The sequence below is a fragment of the Rhea americana genome, unplaced genomic scaffold (assembly GCF_003343005.1).
Source record: "Rhea americana isolate MKP2758 unplaced genomic scaffold, rheAme1 scaffold_27, whole genome shotgun sequence".
Taxonomy (NCBI): Eukaryota; Metazoa; Chordata; class Aves; order Rheiformes; family Rheidae; genus Rhea; species Rhea americana.
In genome coordinates this window covers 2,556,212-2,579,175 of record NW_028186390.1, presented here as the reverse complement: position 1 = coordinate 2,579,175, position 22,964 = coordinate 2,556,212, and the positions used below count along the sequence as shown (strand labels likewise).

Below are 22,964 nucleotides of genomic sequence, written 5' to 3'. Positions count from 1 at the left end.
CTACAGAACATTATTCTTTTAAAGAGCAAGAATATGAGAGAGACAGAAAGAGGAAGATGAGAATAAAGAAAAAAAAACATAAAGAAGTTCAGCAAATGGACACAAAGAAAAAGAATGGAAAGAATGAAAAGGAAAAGTAAGCATATAGTTTTTAGGTTAGTGGTTCTTACTTATTGTTGCTTCCTCTGACTTCCAAATGCAAATATCTGCCTATGAAGGTATTGGATAGATAGCAACAGAGATGGAAATGTTTGGTACCTATGTAAGTAGTAGTGTATGTGTTATCCAGCTAACGCACGTCTATCCTTCATATCTATTGACAATACCCAGAAGGATGTTAGCTTAATAAATTGCCCAACAACCACAAATTCTGTAGAAAATATCACATTATTTCAGATAAACTGCTGTTCAGTTTATTAACTTATATTTTCCTTTCACTTTGAACAGCGTCTGGGTTTCTAGCTGATGAGTGTATGGTGTTTATCAACAATAACCAGCATTTTACTTTGTGTCAGAGAGCTACAGTGTTTGCTTTTTTTCTTTTTTTTTAATTTTTTTTCTTTCTCACCTTATGAAAGTATGAAAGACCTGTTCCACTTGAAGTTGGTTACACAGTTGCCTCCACCCTGGACTTTAAAGTCCAAGGTTAAAAGATTATATGATGATGAGGCATGTGGTTATAAAACTGTAGGTGGATGGCAGATGCTCACCTATGAGGACTTGGAATTAAAATTGTGACTTAGGTTTGCGAGTCCCCAGTAGCCTTTTTACACCTCAGTTTCTACTTGGGAATGATCCAGGATGAGAAGAATTAATACATTAGCTGCCCTGGGAGGAAATCTATGTGCACTTGCTTTGTGTGTCTACTTCCAGTCAGTGCTTAATACCATGACTTACTGAGTGTAAAGTTCTTAATGATGATGAAATAGGAGGTACTTTAAAAATCCCTTAGCTTCCTATACCTCCTGGATTTTTTTTTTCTCATAGATTAGTGTGACTGCATTCTAGAGCTATGATTAACTTGCTTGGTTATGGCAAGCACACATCCTTTGGGTCACATTCATGCTTCTTGATGTGCTGACAGGCCACATGATGAAATGAGACTGCTTAGAAAACCTGCAGATATCAAATATAATACTTTTTTTTTGAAGCCTGCTTTTGCCCTGAAACAGTAACTTTGAGGCCCCCTCTACCTCTTCTTACTACAAGCTTTAAAGCTGGCAATGGATTACCCAATGGTAGTGTATCAAGAGCTCTGTTGAGTGCTGATCATTCTAGTGGACAGAAACAGAAAGGAGGTGAAAATGCAAGACAGCAAATATAGATGGAAGAATACTGCCAAGAATGAGGGGAATAAGAAGGACAAACAATGATAGAAACACTGGATCAGAAATAGAGGTGGTCCTAAAGAGAAGCATGCTTCAGTGACAAGGTACTGCAGAAATTAATAGCTTAAGCGTAAGGTATTTTCCACACTAAATGTGCAGTGTGCACCCATATCAGTACCAGGGGCTCCATTTTATATCAAGGGAGTTACGGCTTATCCCTGAGTCCTGTAGAAAATGTGGAAATTGGCCCTTATTGCTAATGACATAGATGCTTTTGACATAGATTGGTCCACATACAATATTTTTGCAATTAGCCAATAGTTTCTCTCTTAATCATTGGAGGTTGAGAGAGCCCTTGGGGGAATTATTGCCTATGTTTGTGCTGTTCTTACACACTTCAATAGGTATGCACTCTTCAGCACTGTTTGGGGCAAGATATTGACCGTATGAACTGTCTGACTTGGTAAGCTGCTTTTGTGTTCTGACCTATTTCTCAACTGTTTCCAGGTCCCTGGTTTGATATGTACTTGAAAGCACGTGAACCTGTTGTTTTGAATTTTAATGCATTTATGTCTTTTCATCCTGATCCAAAATCTGAATATAATGATCAGCTCATACGAGCTACAAACATGACTGTTTCTGCTGTACGTTTTATGAAGACCTTCAGGGCTGGTTATCTTGAACCAGAGGTTTTTCACCTCAATCCAAAAAAAAGTGACACTCAGCTCTTCAAAAAATTAATTCGATTTGTGCCTTCTTCTCTTTCTTGGTTTGGTGCCTACATGGTCAATGCATACCCCCTAGATATGTCTCAGTACTTCAGGCTTTTCAATTCAACACGCCTGCCTAAACTCAACAGAGATGAACTTTATACAGATGAAAAGGCAAAGCATTTACTGGTACTGAGAAATGGGAATTTTTATGTATTTGATGTTATTGATAGAGATGGAAATATGCTGAAACCTTCAGAAATACAAGCACACTTGAAATATATCCTCAGTGATAACAGTCCAACCCCAACCTTCCCTCTTGGGTATCTCTCCAGTGAAAATCGAGATACATGGGCATTGCTGAGAAAGAATCTGTTGGACAATGGCAATGAAGAAGCTCTTCAAAAAGTAGACTCTGCCATCTTTTGCTTAAGTTTAGATGATTTTCCTGTTAAAGACCTTGTGCACTTGTCCCACATTATGTTGCATGGAGATGGTGCTAACCGCTGGTATGACAAATCCTTTAATCTTATCATAACTAAAGACGGCACTGCGGGAGTTAATTTTGAACATTCCTGGGGAGATGGTGTGGCTGTGCTCAGATTCCAGAATGAGATTTTTAAAGATAGCATTGGAGAGCCAGCTGTCGGCCCCCAGTCCCAGCCAGCTTCAGTAGACTCTTCTAGAGCAGTACAGAGACTTGACTTCAAGCTGAATGATGCCTTAAAAGCAGGAATTACCAAAGCCAAACAGCATTTTGATTCTACTGTAGAAGCACTTACTCTTGATATGATTCAGTTCCAAAAAGGAGGCAAGGATCTTCTAAAGCAGAAGAAGGTAAGTCCAGATGCTGTGGCTCAGCTTGCCTTTCAGATGGCTTTCCTTCGACAGTACAGTCAGACTGTTGCTACATATGAATCTTGCAGCACTGCAGCTTTCAAACATGGTCGTACAGAAACTATACGTCCTGCCTCTATCCATACAAAGAAATGTTCAGAGGCTTTTGTCAAAGAACCATCCAGACATAGCACAGAAGAGCTTCAGAAGATGATTGTGGAGTGCTCAGAATACCATGGCCGTTTGACAAAAGAAGCTGCTATGGGTAAGTAGGAATATATAGAACACTTGAGCTTTTGCACTGAAAAGTCTGCTTAAGTTGCAGTAAAAGTTTGCTTTGAAAATTAAATAATTTAGTTTTGACGGAGGTCTGATACTAAGTAGACTTTCTAGCATGAACAGTAGCAGAAGGTTTCAGTTCAAAATGTGTTCTGTATGACCCATTTCTTGATGGAGGAGAATGTCTCCATGCTCCCATTTTACTACTGCATGTCTAGATTTTTTCTGTCCCATAATTTCTCTTTTTATAGTAGCTTGGCTATTTGAAGCATTGATTAATACTTAGTGTGCTGTACTCTGCAAGGCAACCAAAACCTTTAGTTTTATGGCTAAAGAGTTGCTGTGCTGTCCTCCTGTGGGCAGATAAAGGTTCTAGACTTCCAAACCAAACTGATCTTTGGCTGTGCTACTCTTGTTATTTTTCTGTTTGTTTTCCTTTGAATTGTCCTTCCCGGAAGCATAACTTGTCTTTTCAGTAAAATCAGTAAGACCATTGAATGCTACCCCATAGCATCTAAAATGAGCTTCCTTTGCTGATACAATATCTTTTTTCTTTTTAGATTCATAAGGTTAGAGAAGTCCTTTCTCTCTCTGACTTGTTTTAACTATATTCATTTTTTTACCTGAGTGTTTTGAGGTTGTTTAATTGAAGAATGTGATGTATTATTAAAATCTTTACCATTGCACTTTTATTTACTGTCATGATTGCTGGTCAAGGGCTAGCCCTAAGATACAGCTCATTCCCTGGCATAGGAGACTCCATGTCTTGAGTCTGTAAAATATTTCTGCTAAGCTAAACAAAAGCTGTTTAACAGACCTTCTGTTGGTTTTGTGACTTAAAAGCAATGTGATGTCTAAGTAACGGAGTTTACTTCTCACAAAAATTAGTGATATCTCTAATAATTGTAACTTTATTTCTACAGGTCAGGGATTTGACCGACATCTCTTTGGCTTGCGCTACTTAGCCTTATCCAAAGGTACTGCATTACCTGATTTCTACCAAGACCAAGCCTATGCTCAGCTCAATCACAACATCATTTCTACAAGCACATTGGCTAGTCCAGCTGTGCAATTAGGAGGGTTTGGCCCAGTGGTACCTGATGGCTTTGGAGTAGGATATCAAGTACATGGTGATTGGATAGGTTGCAATGTTTCCTCTTACCCAGCTAGGAATGTGAAAGAATTCCTCCAGTGTGTATACAAGTCACTGGAAGATATCTTTAATGTTTTAAAGGGCAAAAAGATTAATAGTTAGACATAGAAGTGTTGGAGCACTTTACAGTTGCAGAATGAAACACAGACTATGTCTAAATGCCAGTACGCAGTAGCCAGGGTTCAGTGTGGCTGAAACTGCCCAGCTTAATTCATTTATCTGCATTGAACTTGGATACTGTGTAGATTCCTTTTGAAATTTTTATCTATTTTGAAGAAATCAAGTACAGACCTTGGATGCATATTTTGGGAAATGCGAAGACTCACAATGTCAAAATTAAGTAATAGACCCATCAGGTGCTCTTAAAATGTGTTATTTAAAATACAAAGCAATAATTACGATGTTTAAGAACTTGAACAGCTATGCTTCATGAGTTTTAGGCAGAGGACAGCACTCTTAAGCTGCTTGGTTTTAGAATAATATATGCAACTGTTAAAATGTGAAAGAGGAATGGTAACATTGCTACTTTTGCAGTAAGCTTCTTACTAACTTGTCATACTTGTTTTTCTCTCTAAACTTGAATCAATGTCAGAGTCATTGTGCCTCAACTGCTTGAAGCCCTTCTGATGTAGCAACTTTCTGAGAAACAAAATTGAAGTGGGAGGCTTTAAGTAACCTGCAACCACTAATTATGTTGTTAAATTACCTGGAAATACTGTGTTGTAATAAAGGTATCTGTTAATAACCACACAGTTATTTTATTGCCATATCAAGCTAAGCAATACAGGTAACTTTTTGTATCAATAGCTTGTTTCTTACAAGGGGTGTATAAGGGTTGAAAAGAACTTTATTGAAAGCATGCTGCAAAGTTCACTGTCTCCTTCCATATGTGAAATTTGTCCAATAATCTGCTGGTTTTGTTTTGCTACTTAACCTGTGTTCTTGTACCTTAAACAAATCACTGAACTTCAGCTTTCCCCCCGCCAAAAAAAACTTTCTCCTACTGTGGAAAAGGAATTTTCCTCTATTTTCTCCATGCTCTTGAACTTGACTGCTCTTGTAATCTGAATATCATTTATTGTAGCAAATGCCAAAGTTCTAGTGCTCAGAGATGCATTGCAAATGCTTTGAGGCTTATTGCAGAAGTTGCAAAGACTAAGGCTTAGCAGAACTCTGAGGAGAGCTCAAGCCTAGGCACCAGTAAAACTTAAGTGGTGCTGGGAATGAGATGAAACGGATGCAGACACATTCCTGGTGCGCTGTTTACAACTGAGGATCTGCTAGCTACAAAGAGGGCTAGCAGCAAAAAGAGAGGGGACCTTTGCCAGTCAGAAGCCAAGCTTCTCAAAAGAAGCTGGGATTCTAGCACAGATGCCCTTCACATGGAAAACTGCCTTTTGCACAGAATTCACTATGGTATGTATAACTTACTTAAATGCCTTTGCCTTTTCAACCTTAATGACTTCCACTTTGTTTTTCTTCTGGGAAGATGAATCTCTCTGCAGCTGAGTAGCACAGCAGCACTAGCTTCTGCAGCCAATGTTTTAAATAGCTTTAAGTAGTGTAAATTAATGTAGTTCTTGTCTTTCAGCACAGGCAGAATATTAGCAGAATATAAAGCCCAAGCATGGGGATACAGTGTGACTAACGAGATTCAAAGGCCAAGAAATTTACTTGCCTTTACTCCTTTTTCAGATATGTCAGCTTCCAAAAAATTTTTTTATACTTTCCATGACTGTCCGTGTATTCTAGAAGTTCATTTCTCAAAACCTTTAAACTAAATTCAGTAAGATTGCTTTTTTTTAAAAAAAAGAGAAAATTGGCAAGATTGTAAAAGCACTTGCCATTAAGTAGAAAGTCTGTTTGCAACTAGAAATGAGTAAGGTTTACTTAATGACATATTCAGAAAGATAGCTGTTACATGTTCTGAAAATCAAGTTATGTGTAAATGTCTATAGGAAGCAAGCTTGTTTACTAACAGTTAACTGACCTCTGCATCTCTACTTCAGTTTGTAGAAAGCCATTATAAAAAATATCTTTTGATTTAAACCATTAGCACAGTCCTTTTACTCTACTCATAGCCATTTCCCAATACTAGGAATGGTAAGTTACAAGATCTTGCATTGCTTATGTTACAGAATCAAATGTGGTACTACTTCCTTGCAACAGACTCCTTAAAACCCTATGGCAATGAGCTGTCTAAATAGTGACTGTTGATTTACTAGTTAAGCTGCAATCCATCAGGTCCCTCTATATTCCTGCTATTCCCAAGAAAGACAACATTAAGAAACTGGCACAGTTCAGTCAAGCATATATTTGATTTCCAGTTTGTACTGAGGCCATCTTAAAGTGTTCTGCGAAAAATATTTTATTAGATGTTCTGGTGTCAGTAAATAAAACTTGCTTAGGTTTCCATTTCGGCAGTATAGCCATGTGAAAAGTAACTCCTGGGAAATAGCTTCTTTAATGATACAGCTTCTTCATTGAAGAGGAACATGCCAATGTTTGTTAGGGGTGTAGGCTTTAACATTTTACAAACTTATGAGTAACTTCATAGATTCCAACAGATTCCTTTGTTTTTTCATCATAGTCATTCCAATCCTATAAGGAATTAAGATTTCATAGTATTAGTCACAGAAGAGAGAATGCAGTACTGTCTAAATTGCAGACTGGAATTCAAACTGAAACTAAGCCTTACTCAAAGTTTGGGTCTTCCACTTCTGTGGGTAGCACTGTAGAATCACTAAGCTAAGTTCTAATTTATAAGAAAAGCAAAACCTGAAATTAAACTGATTTCAGCCCCAGTGTTTAAATTTAACACACACAATTTTCTTTGCATATAGCCCATATCCTGTAATGGACAAGACAGCAGCCATGGCAGATGAAAGGATTATTTATCACTTACAGTATCCTAGTCAGCAGACAAGGTGATCCATGCCAAGTGGGATACCAAGGAACAGATTTGACCTTCAGATTCTTGTGCACAGCCCAGGAAGATTTACAATACTAGAATCATTATCCCAAGCTCTGAAGGACAGTGTTTATCTTACTATTTAATATCTCTGTCCAGAGGAAGAAGAACAAATAGCACCTTAGAAAAATCCATTAACTAGTCTAAAGATCAAATCATTTTGTATTCAGGAATTTGCCCCTTGGGATTCCTCAGTAGCTTAARAAGAGAAGTTGCATCTCTGTCTTTGTCTGCTGATGAGATATAAAACGTGTACTTCTAAAATGAGGCTGCTAGTAATACCGGTTATTCACATTTGACCTTCCTGTACCTACATGAAAAAGCAAAACTAGCATGCAGGGTGTGTATTTTGGAGTAGGTGACTGGGTGAAAGAAAACTAGCTAATTAGATTTACTAATGAAACTAAGACAACATACCTTTTCTAACAAGTTTATGTCATTGAAAGGTGTACCAGACTCTGCACCTTCAGCAGCAAATCCTGCCTGCAAACACAGATTGCAGTAAGTTTGCAAGAATCAGTTGTACCAAGAAAAGAGCTAATTATGATTGCTGAAACATTTAAAGAAAGTAACATAAGTTTTTACTTTTATTTCCACTAAAGTAGGTAGAAAGAATGGTCAAATCTTTCCTTCTCAAGGGTCAGTATAAGGTTGTGACTCCTTTCGTAGACTGGAAAATTCAGATCTAACCAGCAACAGAATAAAATAAGGGCAACCTGCTCCCTAACTACTTTTCTTGCCAAAAAGGTACTTCCATAGACAAGATTCTAAAATAATGTCATCTCTGAGTTTAAATTTATCTAGCAGCATCCAACTGTTAATAGCTTTGATTCATGTTCAGAACTCAGATAGGTATTAGTTACACAATAGCTTTGTATTAAATTTACCTGCAAGACAAAAAAGGGGAAGACAGCTTTTAGTTTTAGCTTAAATATCAGAATCCTACTCCTTCTGGAAAAGGAACCAGCCTAGATGAAATTTAGGTACATAAGGGGCTAACAAGCCTCATGCAAAAGAAAGATCAGTCAGCTGAATGACAGATTAGCAATACCCCAGAACATCATTTCAAAAGGGAGCAATCCTCATTTTTCTTTTTTTGTAAAGGAAAGGCTATCGCTGGAAAGGAAACACCAAATCAATGGGGCATAGTATGAGAACCCGGCACAGAAACTACTGATACAACCTTATGGAAAGTCAGAAAGAACAGCTGTATGCTTTTAAAATGTTTGTGGAAGGTTAGGTACTTGAGTTAAACACACCACAGTGTGCAGCAGACATAACAGGAGAGCTATCTGCAAGGCACAGTGCACAGTGTGAATATGGCCCATATATATTTCTCAGAAGCTTTTCTGAAGGGATCCAGTAGGGGTATAGAGGAAGAACAGCATCACAGTACAAAATGCAGAGCTGCAGTAAGACCGAAAAAAGAAAAAAAGAAGAAAAAAAAGCAATGAGAAGCTGGCAATATTTACCAGCACTCCAAGGAGCAAGAAACCATGTGACTGGAATTACAAGCTTCTGTACCAGACCTGCTCAGTGGGACTTGCATTCTTACAGCTTTGGTATCAGAGCAGACACTTAATCTCTGTTGAAGAGATCTGGGAAATGCAGTGATTTGTGTGCCCTCTGCTGACTGGCGAAGGACCAACAGCTACAGTGTAAATGTGTGTAGAAGCTGCAAATACCTCTGTTGACTTTGTAGTAAGTAGATAGTCATGTTTTTTATTTTGTTACCAATGTAACTTGGTTTTGCCACAAAGCAAAGCAACTGAAAAAAGATTTAAAGGAATTTATATTATAAATTTCTGCTTTTTTAGTGGAAGCATTCACTTGTGGGATGACAAGAAAAGGAAGGGAGCGAAACAGTCTAAAAGCAAACCCCCAAACTTTAACAAATCCACAGTAGATGTTTCTATCAAGTACACTAAACAATTTAATTGACTTCAGGTAGGCTTGTGTTATGCTTATCAAAAAAAGAAAGGAATGCTATGGCCAATCCTGCTTGGCCAGATCTAAAACTGTGCAGAAGCCAGGCTAGCTTAGATCATGTCAAATATAAAGCAGTTTATAGACTTGTAAGGAACTGTACTAAGTCTGTAGTACTCATTCAAGTATCAGAAAATTCACTGAAATATCTGTGTAGGAATTAAACAGTGCTCTCTCCAACAGAGYGCACAGGCCAAATTTTGGAAATATTTAATTAAAAGCTTGATTGTAGCTGTGAAGTCTATATTCTGTGGAGCTGACTGATTAAATTGATAAGAAGGATGCAGATCTATGAATACCTCCTATATCTTGTAGTCTTCTAAGTGCAAGTTTTCTATATCTGGCTTGCAAACATTTTGAACAGAAATAAAAATTCTGTTCCTCAAAAAGATTGGTTTAATTTCAAAAGAAAAAAAAATTAAACTTTCTGCAGCACAATGCAGCAGCCTTTTTATTTATATCTAATTCCTTGCAGGATCAGCTCTTTGGTCCGTTTGTTAGAACACTGTCACAGTCTGAGGGAAGGATAAGACAGGTTTATATTTGTCAGTCTATTTACACCTAATCCTACTGGAATAATAGGTTAAATATAGTAGGGAGTTAGTTGCATATCGCATGACCATGCACAAGTAAATGAGTTGCTGTAGGCTGGCTTGGCCCTGAAGAAATACTTTACATTGAACTTTGAGGTATGCTTTGCAACACAGAGTTTTTAATTGCCTTCAGTCGTCAGTCTTGGTCTGATAAATAAAGATGCTAATGTTCATTTCCCATGGCTTTGGTGATGTCAAATCTTAACGAGAGTTTGATTTATTTAGAAGCCAAACGCTGAAGGATGTTCATAACCTGAACTTCATTTACTCTTTGTAACATACCAATAACCAAAGTGAAGCTCTTCTAAATGTGGCCAGCTAACTGTGCAGTCCTGTGATTCCTGTTTGGGAAAGACAAGACACCCTTTTGCAATAACTTCTGCAATGAAGACCTTTTGAATCAGTTAAGTGAGCTGTGCTGAGTCACCTGTAAGGCAATTTGAACACAAGTACAAAGAGTGTTTAATTTTAGAAGTTACTTGGACACAAGCACAAAGAACGCCAGAGCTATTAGGCTTCAAGCTTGTGTTTTATGGAGCGGGAGGAAGTAAAATAATTGTGGGGAGGAAGAAAAACTGGAGAGGTCCAGGACATTCCAGGAAGAGCAGTATTATTTCAAAACAGTGTGAGATAATCCCTCTAGAGTCTATTAGAAATGCTCTTAAAAACTGAGAAACACGTCATGAATAAGAATTCACCTGCGGCTGAAAGTCAACTGGTTCCAGACCTCGGCATTCAAACTCCACTATTGTCTTGAATTTCTCACTGTCTTCAGCCTAAAACCAAGTGAGAATGCCATAAATTTTCATCTAAAGAGAAAGTTAGTGGCAAGTATTAGACTAGGAATAAATTGCTTTAAAGGCAGTTCTATCAACTCTGATGTCCCAAGTGACAGTAAAATCCTAGGGCTGCTTTAAACAGGCAATAATTAACTAGAATTTCTTAATCTGCCATGAGGAAGCCTTCAAAAAGAAATGAATACAGGCAGTGTAATTGTCTTTAATTTGAATGACATTTTTTTTTTTGCTTGTGAAATGTATCACATTATTCCATCAGACTGAAGTGGAAAGGGTAAAATCATTAATGAGCTACTGTTAATTGCAAATTTTTGTTCCTTCTTTAGATTGTGTGCAGAATTCTGCAAGAAACAACTTTCTATCAGGGAGCATGCCTGCTTTTGGTGTACTTCAGTACACTAAATATGATGGCAAAGAATGGAAAATTCAAAATATCATTAATCCTTATTTATCTTGCACGTATTGATATAAAAGGGAAAACAAACTTACATTGTAAGGTTTGATGGTCTGACTTAAAATATCTACGGAAAAAAAAAGTCAGAGGTGTAAACACAAATGGCATTACATCTTTAGAATTTTATTCAGCAGAAACCAAAGACCAGCCTCTTCTCCTTTAGAAAAATCTTTTTATGCAAAGTAAAAGAACCAAAGTAACCAAGCATTTCTTCCAGTTAGTTCATCAAAGGGTGGAACTCAATTCTTCTCACTACTCCTGAAAAGCGTAAGTTATGCTGTCTTGGTACCCTACTTAAAAAGAAAATAGCAATGCATGCCTTTGTAAAATGACACTAAGAATATGAGCTTTGCTCATGCAAAACGCTGATAATACCATGAGGCCTGAGTACACACAAGCTTTAGGACTGAATCCATGAGTCACCATTCTACAACTCTTGTCTGCATCTCCAGCTCTACCCCTGAAACTGCTTTTGTTGAAATAATGCAGAATAGCAGAAAACCTGCAAGTAACTTGCAAAACTTTATATATAGTTTACTATTGTTTTATGCCTTTCATAGGAATTTTAACTAGTTGACTTGCCCATCGTAGATATTATTCCAGCATCACCTTCTTTCCTTTTATGCTACCATCATTTGTATTTGTATTTATGTGTATGTATCTTTATAATGCTGCACCTCAATCCCCGTGGAGAGAAAATCCTAAGTAAAGGCAGCTGTGATGGACAGACTGTAATGGAAAAAAAACAGATGTGAGAGCCTGGGTCACTTGATCAGTATGCAGCTAACATCTCTTTAAATTAAGCTATTTGCTAGAATCTCAAAAGGAAAATTAATATGACCCATTCATTTATGAACCATACCAATTTTCTATCTTAAAAGGGACTGATTTTCAGGACCTATTTCAGAAAAGATAATAGAAAAATACACTTATCATAAGCAAAAAGGTCTCAATGTTATTTCTTAAAGTTTATTAAAAAAAAAATCTAGGAGACTAAGACAGAACCCAGTGGGATTATTTTGTTTGGGAAGGCAAAACGCATGCGTGTTCCTTATTATTGTTTCTCATAATATAGAAACAGGACATCATACAGAGAGACTGAAAGGCAAAAAGCTTATGAAACAAGTAACATACATTTACACCATGGGTATAGGTTGAATTGCTGGAAACAGGCATGCTTCTGTGTGAAGATAAACACATGCTAGGTAGGAAATACCTCTCTGATGATGGAAGTGTGTTTATTTAAGGAAATTATCCCTCTAACTTCCCCATCTATTCCTGCCTACGACAACCCAGGGCATGATGGATACTGACTATGTAGTTACATCAGGCTGCTTTTTTTCTTAGAGGTAAGCAGTATTTCATATCTCTGCCACCCCTACAGAAGAATTAAAACAATGATAACATCTAATGTTATCAGTTAAGGACTTTATTTTACCTATTACATTTAAGCAACTATTTTAAATGGGACCATGTTTATTAACAGCTCATACTACTGCTGTTAGTAGGAAAAATATGAATTGTTGTTGGTTTTAGCAACCTAATGTGCTGCAAAGCTGGCAAAGGTTGCTCCTGTTGCCCTGCTGTGTTGATTTAATTTGATTTTTTGTTGTTGTTGATGACCGCTTGATCTTGCAATCTCCTTCATGAGCATGATGACAAGTGTGTACCTGCTGTGGACCCAAAACCAGTGTACAAACGGAAAAAAAAGAAAAAAGAAAGAGTGCTCTCACAAGCAGTTTTAGGCAAAAACTTGGACTAAAAAGTAAACCTAGGAGATGCCCTGTAAATGTCTAACCACATACCAATGGAGTTCTCTCTGGAGCACAGCTTGCATTTCTGCACCATTGTGGCACTGCCTCTGCCTCCTTTTAGAGGAACGCTGTCCTAAAAAACATGAGAATGGAGACACCATTTCAAACTGCGCTGTAGCTGAGCAACTGGAAACCTTTGCAAAGGTAAAACAGTTTTTACAAAAACAGCCACAAGCTTTTTTCTTTTAAGATTTTGCAATGAGAAGGCTTTTTAAAACTAGAAAAAAATATACTACCAATGATAAGTTGAGCAGAAGGATACTCCACATATCTTGCAATGGCTATTTCTGATTTTGCATGCTAACATATTTGCCTTTTAGGAATAGCATGCCATGAGCCAAAAACATTCTGTTTTTCCTGATAAACTCTTTTGTAATCCATTATTTTCTGTTCAGTATCATCAGGTAGATGATTATTCCTAAGAACAGAACCTTTCTCTTATCCCTGCAAAGCTTTATCATGCTTTTTCCACAGACTCCAAATGCTAATTCCATGTACTTAATTCACTTTGAGTCGCCTAAACTCCAGAAATTTTATATCTGCATCAGAGAAATACATAACAGGCAGAACCTTATTCTAATATCACTTTAAAATTTTCTTTCAGTTTATATATTTTACAGACAGAAGGCTTTTCAAGCAAGACTTAAGGACTTTGTCACCAACAGCCACCATTTCAATGGCATATTTCAATCAACAGTCTCCAAATACTTTACAAATACAAAATACGACAGCATTTCCTGAATTTTACATCTACTGACGAAATACCGCTATATGTAGTAGTGTATATATCTACTAACGATATCTACTAGATGAAATACTATTTCATCTTATGTATAGTTTATCACATTGTTGATGCTAATAACAAACCTGTCCCTTACATGGAATGGATATCTAATTTTTGTTCTGATGCAGATTACCACAGGAAAACATACCATTAATCGCAGGTATTGCCATTTTTCAGAAACTTCACCACAGTTCCCACATTTCAGCTGAAAACAATATAAATCAGAGAATTAAAAGCTGTCAGTAATTAGGAATTAAACATGATGCAAACCCTCAAGAATGACAAACCCCCACTTTGCAGGTGAGATGAACCAGAGGCAGATATCAATTGCTGTCTGTTATTACAGGTCGATGCGCTGACTTGAACTAGTCCGTAGGCCAGCGGGAGAGGATGTGCCCTTTGAAGCACTAGATGGACCGCAAACGCTACGGAGCACAGTCACTGAGTAACGGATGAGGGTAACTACATCTCACCATTTACCTGAACTGTCAGCCAAACCCAGGGGGCACTGATTAACACTGGAATTTAAGAATTTTAATTATAGTAAACTAAGATATAATGTAGTATATATACATGCATGTATGTGTATTTACATTTATGTATTTTTTATATATATACACACTTGTATAATTATATTGCGTATACATTATATTTACATGTCTCCACATTGGTTGCTTCTAGTCGCAGCAACCTGCTTGCGCTATGTGGAAAAAAAAACCCCAAATCGCTTTTTAAGCTGGGACTGCGATGTGCCCACGCAGTGCACCGGTCTTCGCTGTCAGGCAGCCGGCTGCACAGCCTAACTGGCCCCGCAGCTTTTAGCGGCCGGCGGCGGCCTTCCCCGAAGCCCTGCAGGCGGCCCGCGGCCCGCACCTTGAGGTACCAGCGGAAATCCTCGCCCTCGGCCCGCAGGCGGGTGATGTTCTCCAGCGTGGCGCGCAGCTGCAGCCCGACCCTCTGCAAGGCAAGCGGCGGGGAGAGCCCGGTCGGCTCGGCTCGGCTCGGGCCGGCCCGGCCCCGCCCCGCCCCGCCGCGGTCCCCCACCTACCCCCATAGCGTCGGAGCGCGCCCGGCTCCGGCGGCAGCTGGCGGCGCGCTGCGGGGCCGCCGCCTCTCGGAGCAGCGGGGTTGAAGCCGCTCCGGGCCGGGGGCTGGCGGTTACCCACCCTGCCGCGCGCGCCTTTAGCCAAGATGGCGGCGGCCTCCTGCTGCCAACTGCGGGCTGAAGCCACGGCTGCCCTCGGCCAAGATGGCTCCGCCGCCGCCGCGAGGCCTGTCACCGCCCCGCCGCTGGAGCGGGGGGCGGGAGCCGCGCTGAGCCGGGCCCAGGGCGGGAGAAGGGAGAGGCCAGGAGGCGCCGCCGTCGGGAAGCCCAGCGAGGGGAAAGGTAGCCACGATTAGGTAGCTTTTACATCCTTAAAAGCAATTTGACCAGCAATCTTTTTTAATCTCGGTTTTTAGTGATTTAGGAAAACCTGACAGGTAAGATGAAGAAAATAAGGAGCAGCTTGGCTAGGTTTTCCTAGARAACACCTTCAGAGCCTGGCAGGATCCAGACCTGCCCTTTTTCATTGATGATAGAAACATACAGCGAGGTCCCTGACAGCAGAGTGAAAATACAAGATGAATTGTAATCGTTAGCATGTAGATACATATCCTGTCCAATTTTCTAGGAATTGGTACGTTTAATTATTCTAAGTATAATTCAGGAATTTTTTAAACAAAGCTTCCTTCTCTTAAGACTAACATCAAGTAACTTCTATTAATTTTAGTTCCAGAGGTTGCAGCTAAACAGAGCTAAATTTGTGCCCCAGGCTTCAGTAAACAGCCCTTGGAGAATGGTCAGCCATTACTAAGCTTGAAGTATTTTTCTTGATCTCAACACTTGATATTCGAAAAAAACTCTCTTACTCATTTRTCTGGACAAAATCTTGACAAGAGTTAAATCATATATCTCCCATCCAGGCAAGTTGCTGATTAATCTCTCTCTGGTTTTGATGAGATTCCATTTACACTAGAAAAATCATTTGAAAGTGGCATTGTGAAGCTTAGCATGCCTCTATAAAGCACATTGGCATTTTTTGAGGTAAAATTGCTTTATGTAAGTTCTCCCCTTGTCTCAACATCCTTACTGCAGTGCATTTCTTCTGCATTCAAGTTTGCTTGGGATTATAATTGTTGTGACAATTGTCCGTCACTTACCATAAGTTGGACACCAGCAGATGTCAGACAGAAATTCAGTTCCAAGTTTGTATTTGTCATGAAAGCCATCCACTTCCTTCCCACTGTGCTTTGGGAAAATTACTACTTCAAAGTTGAGGTGTACGTCTGCTCCTTTATATCTCTTAACAATGATGCATGAAAGATCTGCTTGTCTAGAACTCAAGTAAACACATCTGTGCTTTTTATGAGACTTTAAAGAAAAGCTGGATGGGAGTATCAATGAAGACTGCATATGGCTCCTGTGTGTCCTATTGCCTATGTCTCCTCTAAAGGCAAGTGGGTACTCAGAGGAGCAGGTTGTTATAAAGTCAGTTTTGTGCCTTCATTGTAATGAGTTATCACACACAGAGTCAAGGCTTCAGCTGTTTTGAATATGTGAGCTTACCACCAGAATACCGAATATCCAGTTCAGTTTATCCTGAAGGCTGATAAAAGCTTAATGGTATGGGGCAAGGCTTAACTCCATTTTCTAGCGTTATACAGAAAGCAAAATATGTATTTTACACAAGGCATTGCGTGACACAAGTGAGAGAATGTATCCTGAATACCATAACAAAAGAAGTGTTAGAAGTCAGTCTACCACCAGAACTTTTAAATTAAAAATACAGATCGCACCACTTTATTATCACATTCACTTAAACCTTGTAAAAAAAAAATCTAACGTACATAAAAGTTACAGGGCAGAAATAGTAAGAAATTGAAACAGCATTTCCCAGATATACTGCAATACAAATTTCAGTTTGTGTGATTTAAATTGGCTTAATCTTAAAGTGTAGTCCAATAAGACTGAAGACTAGACACTTAAGGTCCTGAACCAGGTAGTAGAACACTCTCAAGCCTTCTGGATCCCTGCAATGCAGAAAGAAGARATTAAAAAAAGTTACACTGAAGTTTTAAGAGAGCAGTTTATAGAACTGTTTTTTAAAAAAGCGTACAGCTAAACTTCTCAGAGGTCATCTCAGAACTTAATAGAATCATTTCATCCTGCAGTGATTAATGTATCATTTTGCAGTCCAAGTTTAAGTCTTGACGAAGTAAGTATTTTCAACACAAAGGCAAGTAGTAACACRACTTTGGACTTGCAAAACACAATATCCAGTCTTTTCAGTTTAGATGAAATACCAGAGTCTTAGGTCTAACTAGATAGATAGATGGACAGGCCAATGATATTTTAGTTCAGGTTTTGTGAATACATCCAACAAGTATTCCTGTAGTAAGGCTAGCTCAGTGAGTTTGAAAATATATCAAGTAGTGACACACTAAAAGTATTTGGTACGTTATACTGGACCACAAAGCACATGTGCCTCTAGGAACTGATTTGTAGTTTGAAACAATATAAAGTACTGAGTAATCACCGAGTTTTACATAAGAACAACAACAACAAAAAAAGCAGAGTACATACTTGGATTGATTTACATCAATGAGTGAACCGATTTTTGATGTGGTAAAAGAGATATGCTCATCACCGATTACTATTTCAAGCTCCTACAAAATAAAAAATTGTTAGAAGTCAAAATACTGTTTGTGGTGTCATGGTATCAGTTACAGCAATAAGTACTGCAAAAATGGCTTTTCCATTTTTATTCCAAGGGCACTGTGAATGCAATACATCTGTGAACCATACTAACCCATCACAACTAAATTGCCTTTYGACACTGCAAAAGTTAAAATTACTTGTTTACCCTCTGCTAGAAACCTTCAAGCAGTGGCTTGGAAAAAAAAGTTCAGTTACACTTCTGACTAATTACCTAACATATGCAAACTAGAACAGCAATTRGAAAAGACATTGTATACCAACCTGCCGACCAACTCTATCAGGAGGAGGCCATAAAGCATCATCTTCTTTTGTAATTTCACTGTCATCAATTATTCTCTTCAGCTCCTCCATCACACTTTTATGCACATAAGCCTAGAGACAATAGTTCAGCATGAAAAAATGCAAACACCATCTTGCATGCTAGTTTTTACTCACATAAAGTACTATGCTCAAACAGACTGATCTGCTTATTTCAAATAAAACACTTGCTTTCATGAACACTCAGACTGCTAAGCCATAATACATAGGCTGGGCATAGGAATACATCTTTACTGAAGGCATTGGGCAAGTTTTACAGCATTACAAAAACCCCTAGTTTATTTTCATGCTGAATGGTCAAGCACCATACCTCTTTTCTGATCATGACATCGTTTTTGTAGTTACTGTTGTTGGCATAGCGCAATTTCCCTAGTAAAAAAGAAAGAAAACAGAAAAAAAAAACAAAAAAAAACAGGACAAGCATTAAACCCCAGCGATAGCAGCGAAGCGTTAAACCGCTCCCGTCAGTCCGGCCCCCGCGGCCCTCGAGCGCCAAAGGCTTCCGGGCCCGCTGAGAGCCGCCCCCAGCGGGGGTCCCGCCGCTCGGCCCGGCTGCCCGGCCCGGCCCGGTCACTCACCGTCGGGCCGGAACTCGAACTCCAGAAACTCGTGGCCGAACTTGCCCTTGTGCCCCACGTAGTAGCGCAGGTAGAAGTCGCTCGCCATGGTCCCGCCGCCGCACCGGCATGCACCGCGGCGCCGGGCGCCGGGCAAGCGCGTCACGGCGGGCGGGGCCGGAGCGGCGCAGGGGCCGCCCGCGGGGCGGGGCGCGCTGGGCCGGGGCCGCCCGCGGGGCGGAGCCTTGTGGTATCCGGGCCGCGCTGAGCGGGCGGCAGGGTGCTATTTTGGGTCACGAGCAGGGGAAGGGTACCCTGCGTTTCCTCACAGCAGCGGCGCGCTCGAGGGGCCGCCCTGTTTGCGGCTAGACAGCTCCGGCGCCCAGCTCGGTGCCGCTGCGCCTCGCGGCGTAGCAGCGCGGGTGACACCCGTCAGGTTCCCCCCCGCCCCACCCAGCGGAGCCGCCCGCAGCTGCAGCGGCCACAGCGGCGCGTGCCGRTTGCGCCCCTTACCGGCGCGCGGCTGCCGCTGCCGCGCTCTGATTGGCCCGCAGCGCCGGGGGCCGTTGGCGTCGCTCCAACCGCCGGCTGGCGGCGAGCGCGCGCAGCTGCGGTGGTGGCGGGCGCCCCCTGGCGGACGCCGGCGGCCCCGGCAGTGCCCATGAGGGCGAAGCCGGTGTCCGGCTCCTGCCGCCCGCAGCTGCCCCCGCGGCGGGAGGTGGTGGCCGGTGAGGGCGCTGGCGCCCTGCCGTSCGCTGAGAAAGAAGGGCAGGGCTTCGGGTTCAACCGGGGCGACCCGGACATCGTCAAGTCTCCCAGCGACCCGAAGCAGTACAGGTGAGGGGCGCCCGCCGCGCTCGCCCCCGCCGCTGCTCCTGCGCGGGCGGCGCGCAGCGGCGGAGCGGGCTCGGCGGTCGGGGAAAGCCCAGGCTCCTTCCTCTCACGCCTAACGGCCGTGGCTTTCCCGAGGCAAAGGCTTTCGCTTTCGGCAAGCCGTGCCCCTTGGGGTACCCCGAGCTCGGCCAGCAAGCACAAAACTATTTTCTCCTTCTCTTAGTAACATTTTCAATGGGTTTTTGACAGAAAAAAATCATAAAGGTTCTTCATATTAGATACACTTTCCCATGTGATGGTAATGGCTTAAGTTCCATCACTGAAATACATCTAGTGGATCGATCAAGCCACACATAAGAATCAGTTTGTCACTTGAGACAACTTGATTTTATCAGTACAGGACACATCACGTGCTTTGCCCTGCAGATYGTTTCTTTGAGGGGTAGGAAATTATTCAGTAACTACTGATAGAGGATTTCTTGTAACATTTAGACATAATAAAAGAAAAATAAGGTGCAGCTAGTCTTTTACTGAGTACAGATATTAACATTTTATGTTACTGTTTTAAAAACTACAAGTGAAATCAGTGGGAAAGTTGCTCGTAATAAGTATCAGCAATGATTAATTGGTGTCTAGCATGAAGTATCTTGTATTGGTAAATGACTTATTGTTAAAAGGAAATTGGATCATTGCTATTTTAGTGAAATATTAAAATTTCATTAAAAAGGTTGCATTTTTTAAACCTAGCTATACTTAACAGACAAAAACAAATGCGGTCTTAGAGTTACAGATGAATAGGTCACTGTCTCCTTCCTCAGAAGCTTCTTATTATGCCAAAAGTGTTCAGTTTTGCTGAGCACAGATATACAAATGTGCAGTATTTTGGAGAGATTTCTTACAGCAAGACTAAACTAATTTAATTTTTTAATCATATATTTAGCATAACAGTGCTATGGTTCATCAAACCTCTGAGCTATTAGTAACATACCTAGCAACCAATAACTTGGAGGCAAACTTTGAGCAGGACAARCATTGGAGCAGTGACCCAAAAAGGCTGTGGATTTTCCATTCTTGGAGACACTTGGAAGTGACCAGCCTGATCTAGCTGGACCTGCTTTGAGCAGGGAAGTTACTTAGAGATGATCTCAGTAGGTATCTTTTGGACTAAATTATTTTACGATTCTCTGATTCTTCTGCTGTTAGTACCATGACAGCCAGCTCTTGAAGGTGTCTCTAATTTCTTAAATAAATGGCTATCACGAGAGAGAGCTTACTATCGGCTTGACAAGCAAGAGGAGAGTTACAAATCCCCTAAATGCTGTGATTTAAATTGAAACCATCCAAAGTGAAACAGGTGCTGAGAGCAGCTAAATAGAAATTAGAGGTCTATAGGGTTTGGTCCAAAGGGTAATCTTTCCCTAGGTTCTATTAAAAGCAGATAGCAATGTGCAGGTTTCTATGGTGATACATCATTGGAAGTCCCTGTATGGAGGGCCCTTGCTGGTATCTCATGACTTAATGAATTTCAATCCAGCTGTAGCATCCACTAGGTGACAAATATCTGTTCTGTTGTGTTCTTGCTTTCCAGATGACTGTTCTCTTCAGGCAGAGGGTGCTTCTTTCATCAGATTCTCTTCATATAATCCTTCTTTCCTTTACCTGAGAGTGATACTGAATCCTGGAGGGTCATAGATCTTAAGTGCCGAAATGATAGAACGAGTAGGTTTTTTTCTGTAATCTTAGAGTAGCAGGGTAATCTTAGAGGAGCAGGGGCCTATCCTCTTTTTAATCAGCCGATATATAGAGGAATAAACTGCAAAATGGGAAAAGTGGTTTCTGTTAATTTGTTAGTCTGGTATTCTTTCAATGAGAAGTTTGCAGGTCATGTTGAAGTTTATGGAACACTCATTTTTCACTTGATCTCTCGCTCTTCATTATGACTTCTACAGATAAGTGAAATGCACAGACGTTATTCACAGGGCACTCTGTTATTTCATTATCGTTTTAGGCTCAGTAGTGATCTCTTTAAAAATTTCATTGGTCTGTCTAATCAAAAACAAATCTGCAGCAGTGTAATGATATTTTTGGTTCTCTACATTTACAGCTCTCACTACCCTTTGAATACTTGAAACCAAGTTAGCTGAAATGGCCTCTCAGTTCATTGTAAAGAAGATATTGGTAATAATTCAGAGTTTTTCTGTTTTGAACTGTGGCTTCTGTGGCTAAGTTTAGGAGATGTACCTCTCATCTTGCCTGTTTTTTAACATGGTAGGCTTTTGTTTTGCTGACTATGTAAATGGTCAAGTAGTCACTTGAATTGTTGCTCTCAGAGCTGCAGTTTCATATCTCCTTTGGGCAAAGGCAGTAGCCTGATAGAGTTGTTCTGTGGGCTGCTAGTACACCACCATGCCTCTTTATAACTGCTGCTCGGTTACTTAAGGAATGCCTCTGGTAATGGCCTGAAGTTTGAGAGTAAATAGACCAGTGTCATTGTCTACTTTTCTGTTCTTTGRGGAACTGCTGAGAGGAAGGGAATAGCCAAAGACATGCCCTGTTGTATTCCTTCTGAAAGAATAACTTAAAAATAGGGCAGCTCTTTGGATGATCGCGAGGAAGAACACTTTTCATTTAGGACACTGAATGGGGGAAAGAATTTTGTACTGCTGTGGTATTGAAAATGGGTTTTACACTGATCAACTTGAGTTGATCAGATTTAGGTGCTGCTGCAGCACTTCCCAGGTGTAGGCAGTTAGTGCAGGGATATTGAAGCTGACTCTGCTTACAGTGAGATTAAGTCAGGCAATAGTTATTATTTTGAACTACGTAAAAAAAAAAAAAAAACAGCTGAAATACTTCCAGATCTAAGCCATATGTGGAAATAACATGATACTTGGCATGGTGTTGAGTAAATAATCAAATAAAACATTTTGACCTCAATTCTGTGCAGAGACAAGCCATGGGTGTCCACATCTGGAGAGTATTCATCYGTAAACTGACTATTGATAGGTCAGATTTGGCTGTAACTCCTGTTTTTCAGGAGTCTCGTGTATGTTGTGATCTAGCTTCCCCTTCTGACTGTGTAGGAGCTATAAGCTTTCACTAGCATAGTCAGAAAGTGTTGGGATCTGTTGTTGATTTCACAAAAATTGTGTATTTTGGAAAAATGAATGTTTAAATGTAGCCTCTCATCAACTAGGATTAAATAGCTAGTTTGGATATTTTATAGGATTTCATTGAATTAATATTATGGAGCGAAGAAATTATATCTTTGTTGTGTTTAACGGAAGTTATTTTTTGTTTGGACCTAAAGATACTAAATAAATTTGGTATTTCATTTCCTATTCACTAGGCACACACAAATAAAGAACAATGTATTGTAGACTCATCAAGAGTGAGAAAAGAAAAAAAAATGAGATAGAGGGAGGTGAAATACTTAAAGTTAATGTTTGAAGTGGTAATGGGCTCCCAGTGTAATTCACTACATGGCAGTAGGTCAAGCTGCTTCCCCTCTGCCTGGGTTAGAYTACTTTTCTTATGTTCTGTTCCCAAGAGAACTGGAAGATACTGAGAGGCAATGATTATTAGCCTAAGGAAATTTATTTATGAATAAAGAGTAATAACTAAATACATGCAACTCAGCTAAGTGATGAAATACTGCACTTTTTCATAAATTTAATGTAAATTTTTGTATCTGTTGTTATCTGCTCTACTCACATATTATGATTCTTAACCTTTATGAAAAAAAAATGAAAAAGAGGACCAAGCAATTTGACAGTAAGTTTTTCTGCT

General features: G+C 40.1%; 4 protein-coding genes across 6 annotated transcripts in view; 2 read left to right on the top strand and 2 right to left on the bottom strand.

Annotated features, from left to right (window-relative positions):
* CPT2 (carnitine palmitoyltransferase 2) overlaps positions 1-5,055 on the top strand; it is a 7,320-nt gene extending 2,265 nt beyond the window's left edge. Inside the window, exons 1-3 of one of the 3 annotated variants that reach the window (XM_085308009.1) lie at positions 38-136; positions 1,836-3,140; positions 4,078-5,055. In XM_085308009.1, the coding sequence (XP_085164135.1) occupies positions 115-136; positions 1,836-3,140; positions 4,078-4,409 (1,659 nt within the window). In that variant the 5' untranslated portion in view covers positions 38-114 and the 3' untranslated portion in view covers positions 4,410-5,055. The other 2 variants (XM_085308010.1, XM_085308008.1) reach the window with 2 other exon arrangements.
* A 1,546-nt stretch (positions 5,056-6,601) lies between these two features.
* CZIB (CXXC motif containing zinc binding protein) lies at positions 6,602-14,931 on the bottom strand. The gene is made up of 8 exons (XM_085308011.1): positions 14,755-14,931; positions 14,580-14,663; positions 13,855-13,911; positions 12,914-12,995; positions 11,144-11,175; positions 10,556-10,633; positions 7,696-7,761; positions 6,602-6,908 (listed from the first exon to the last, which is right to left on the bottom strand). Exons 1-8 carry the CDS (start codon positions 14,758-14,760, stop codon positions 6,831-6,833), a joined length of 483 nt encoding a protein of 160 aa, XP_085164137.1. The 5' UTR covers positions 14,761-14,931; the 3' UTR covers positions 6,602-6,830.
* A 1,587-nt stretch (positions 14,932-16,518) lies between these two features.
* MAGOH (mago homolog, exon junction complex subunit) lies at positions 16,519-18,502 on the bottom strand. Its single transcript, XM_085308006.1, has 5 exons — positions 18,363-18,502; positions 18,095-18,153; positions 17,728-17,838; positions 17,332-17,414; positions 16,519-16,778 (listed from the first exon to the last, which is right to left on the bottom strand). Exons 1-5 carry the CDS (start codon positions 18,448-18,450, stop codon positions 16,679-16,681), a joined length of 441 nt encoding a protein of 146 aa, XP_085164132.1. The 5' UTR covers positions 18,451-18,502; the 3' UTR covers positions 16,519-16,678.
* Positions 18,503-19,002: 500 nt separating this feature from the next.
* The window catches only part of LOC146594102 (nardilysin-like), a 34,724-nt gene continuing 30,762 nt past the window's right edge, over positions 19,003-22,964 (top strand). The window contains exon 1 of the mRNA XM_085308186.1: positions 19,003-19,178. Coding sequence (XP_085164312.1) covers positions 19,003-19,178 — 176 coding nt within the window. The remainder of the gene's footprint in view (positions 19,179-22,964) is intronic.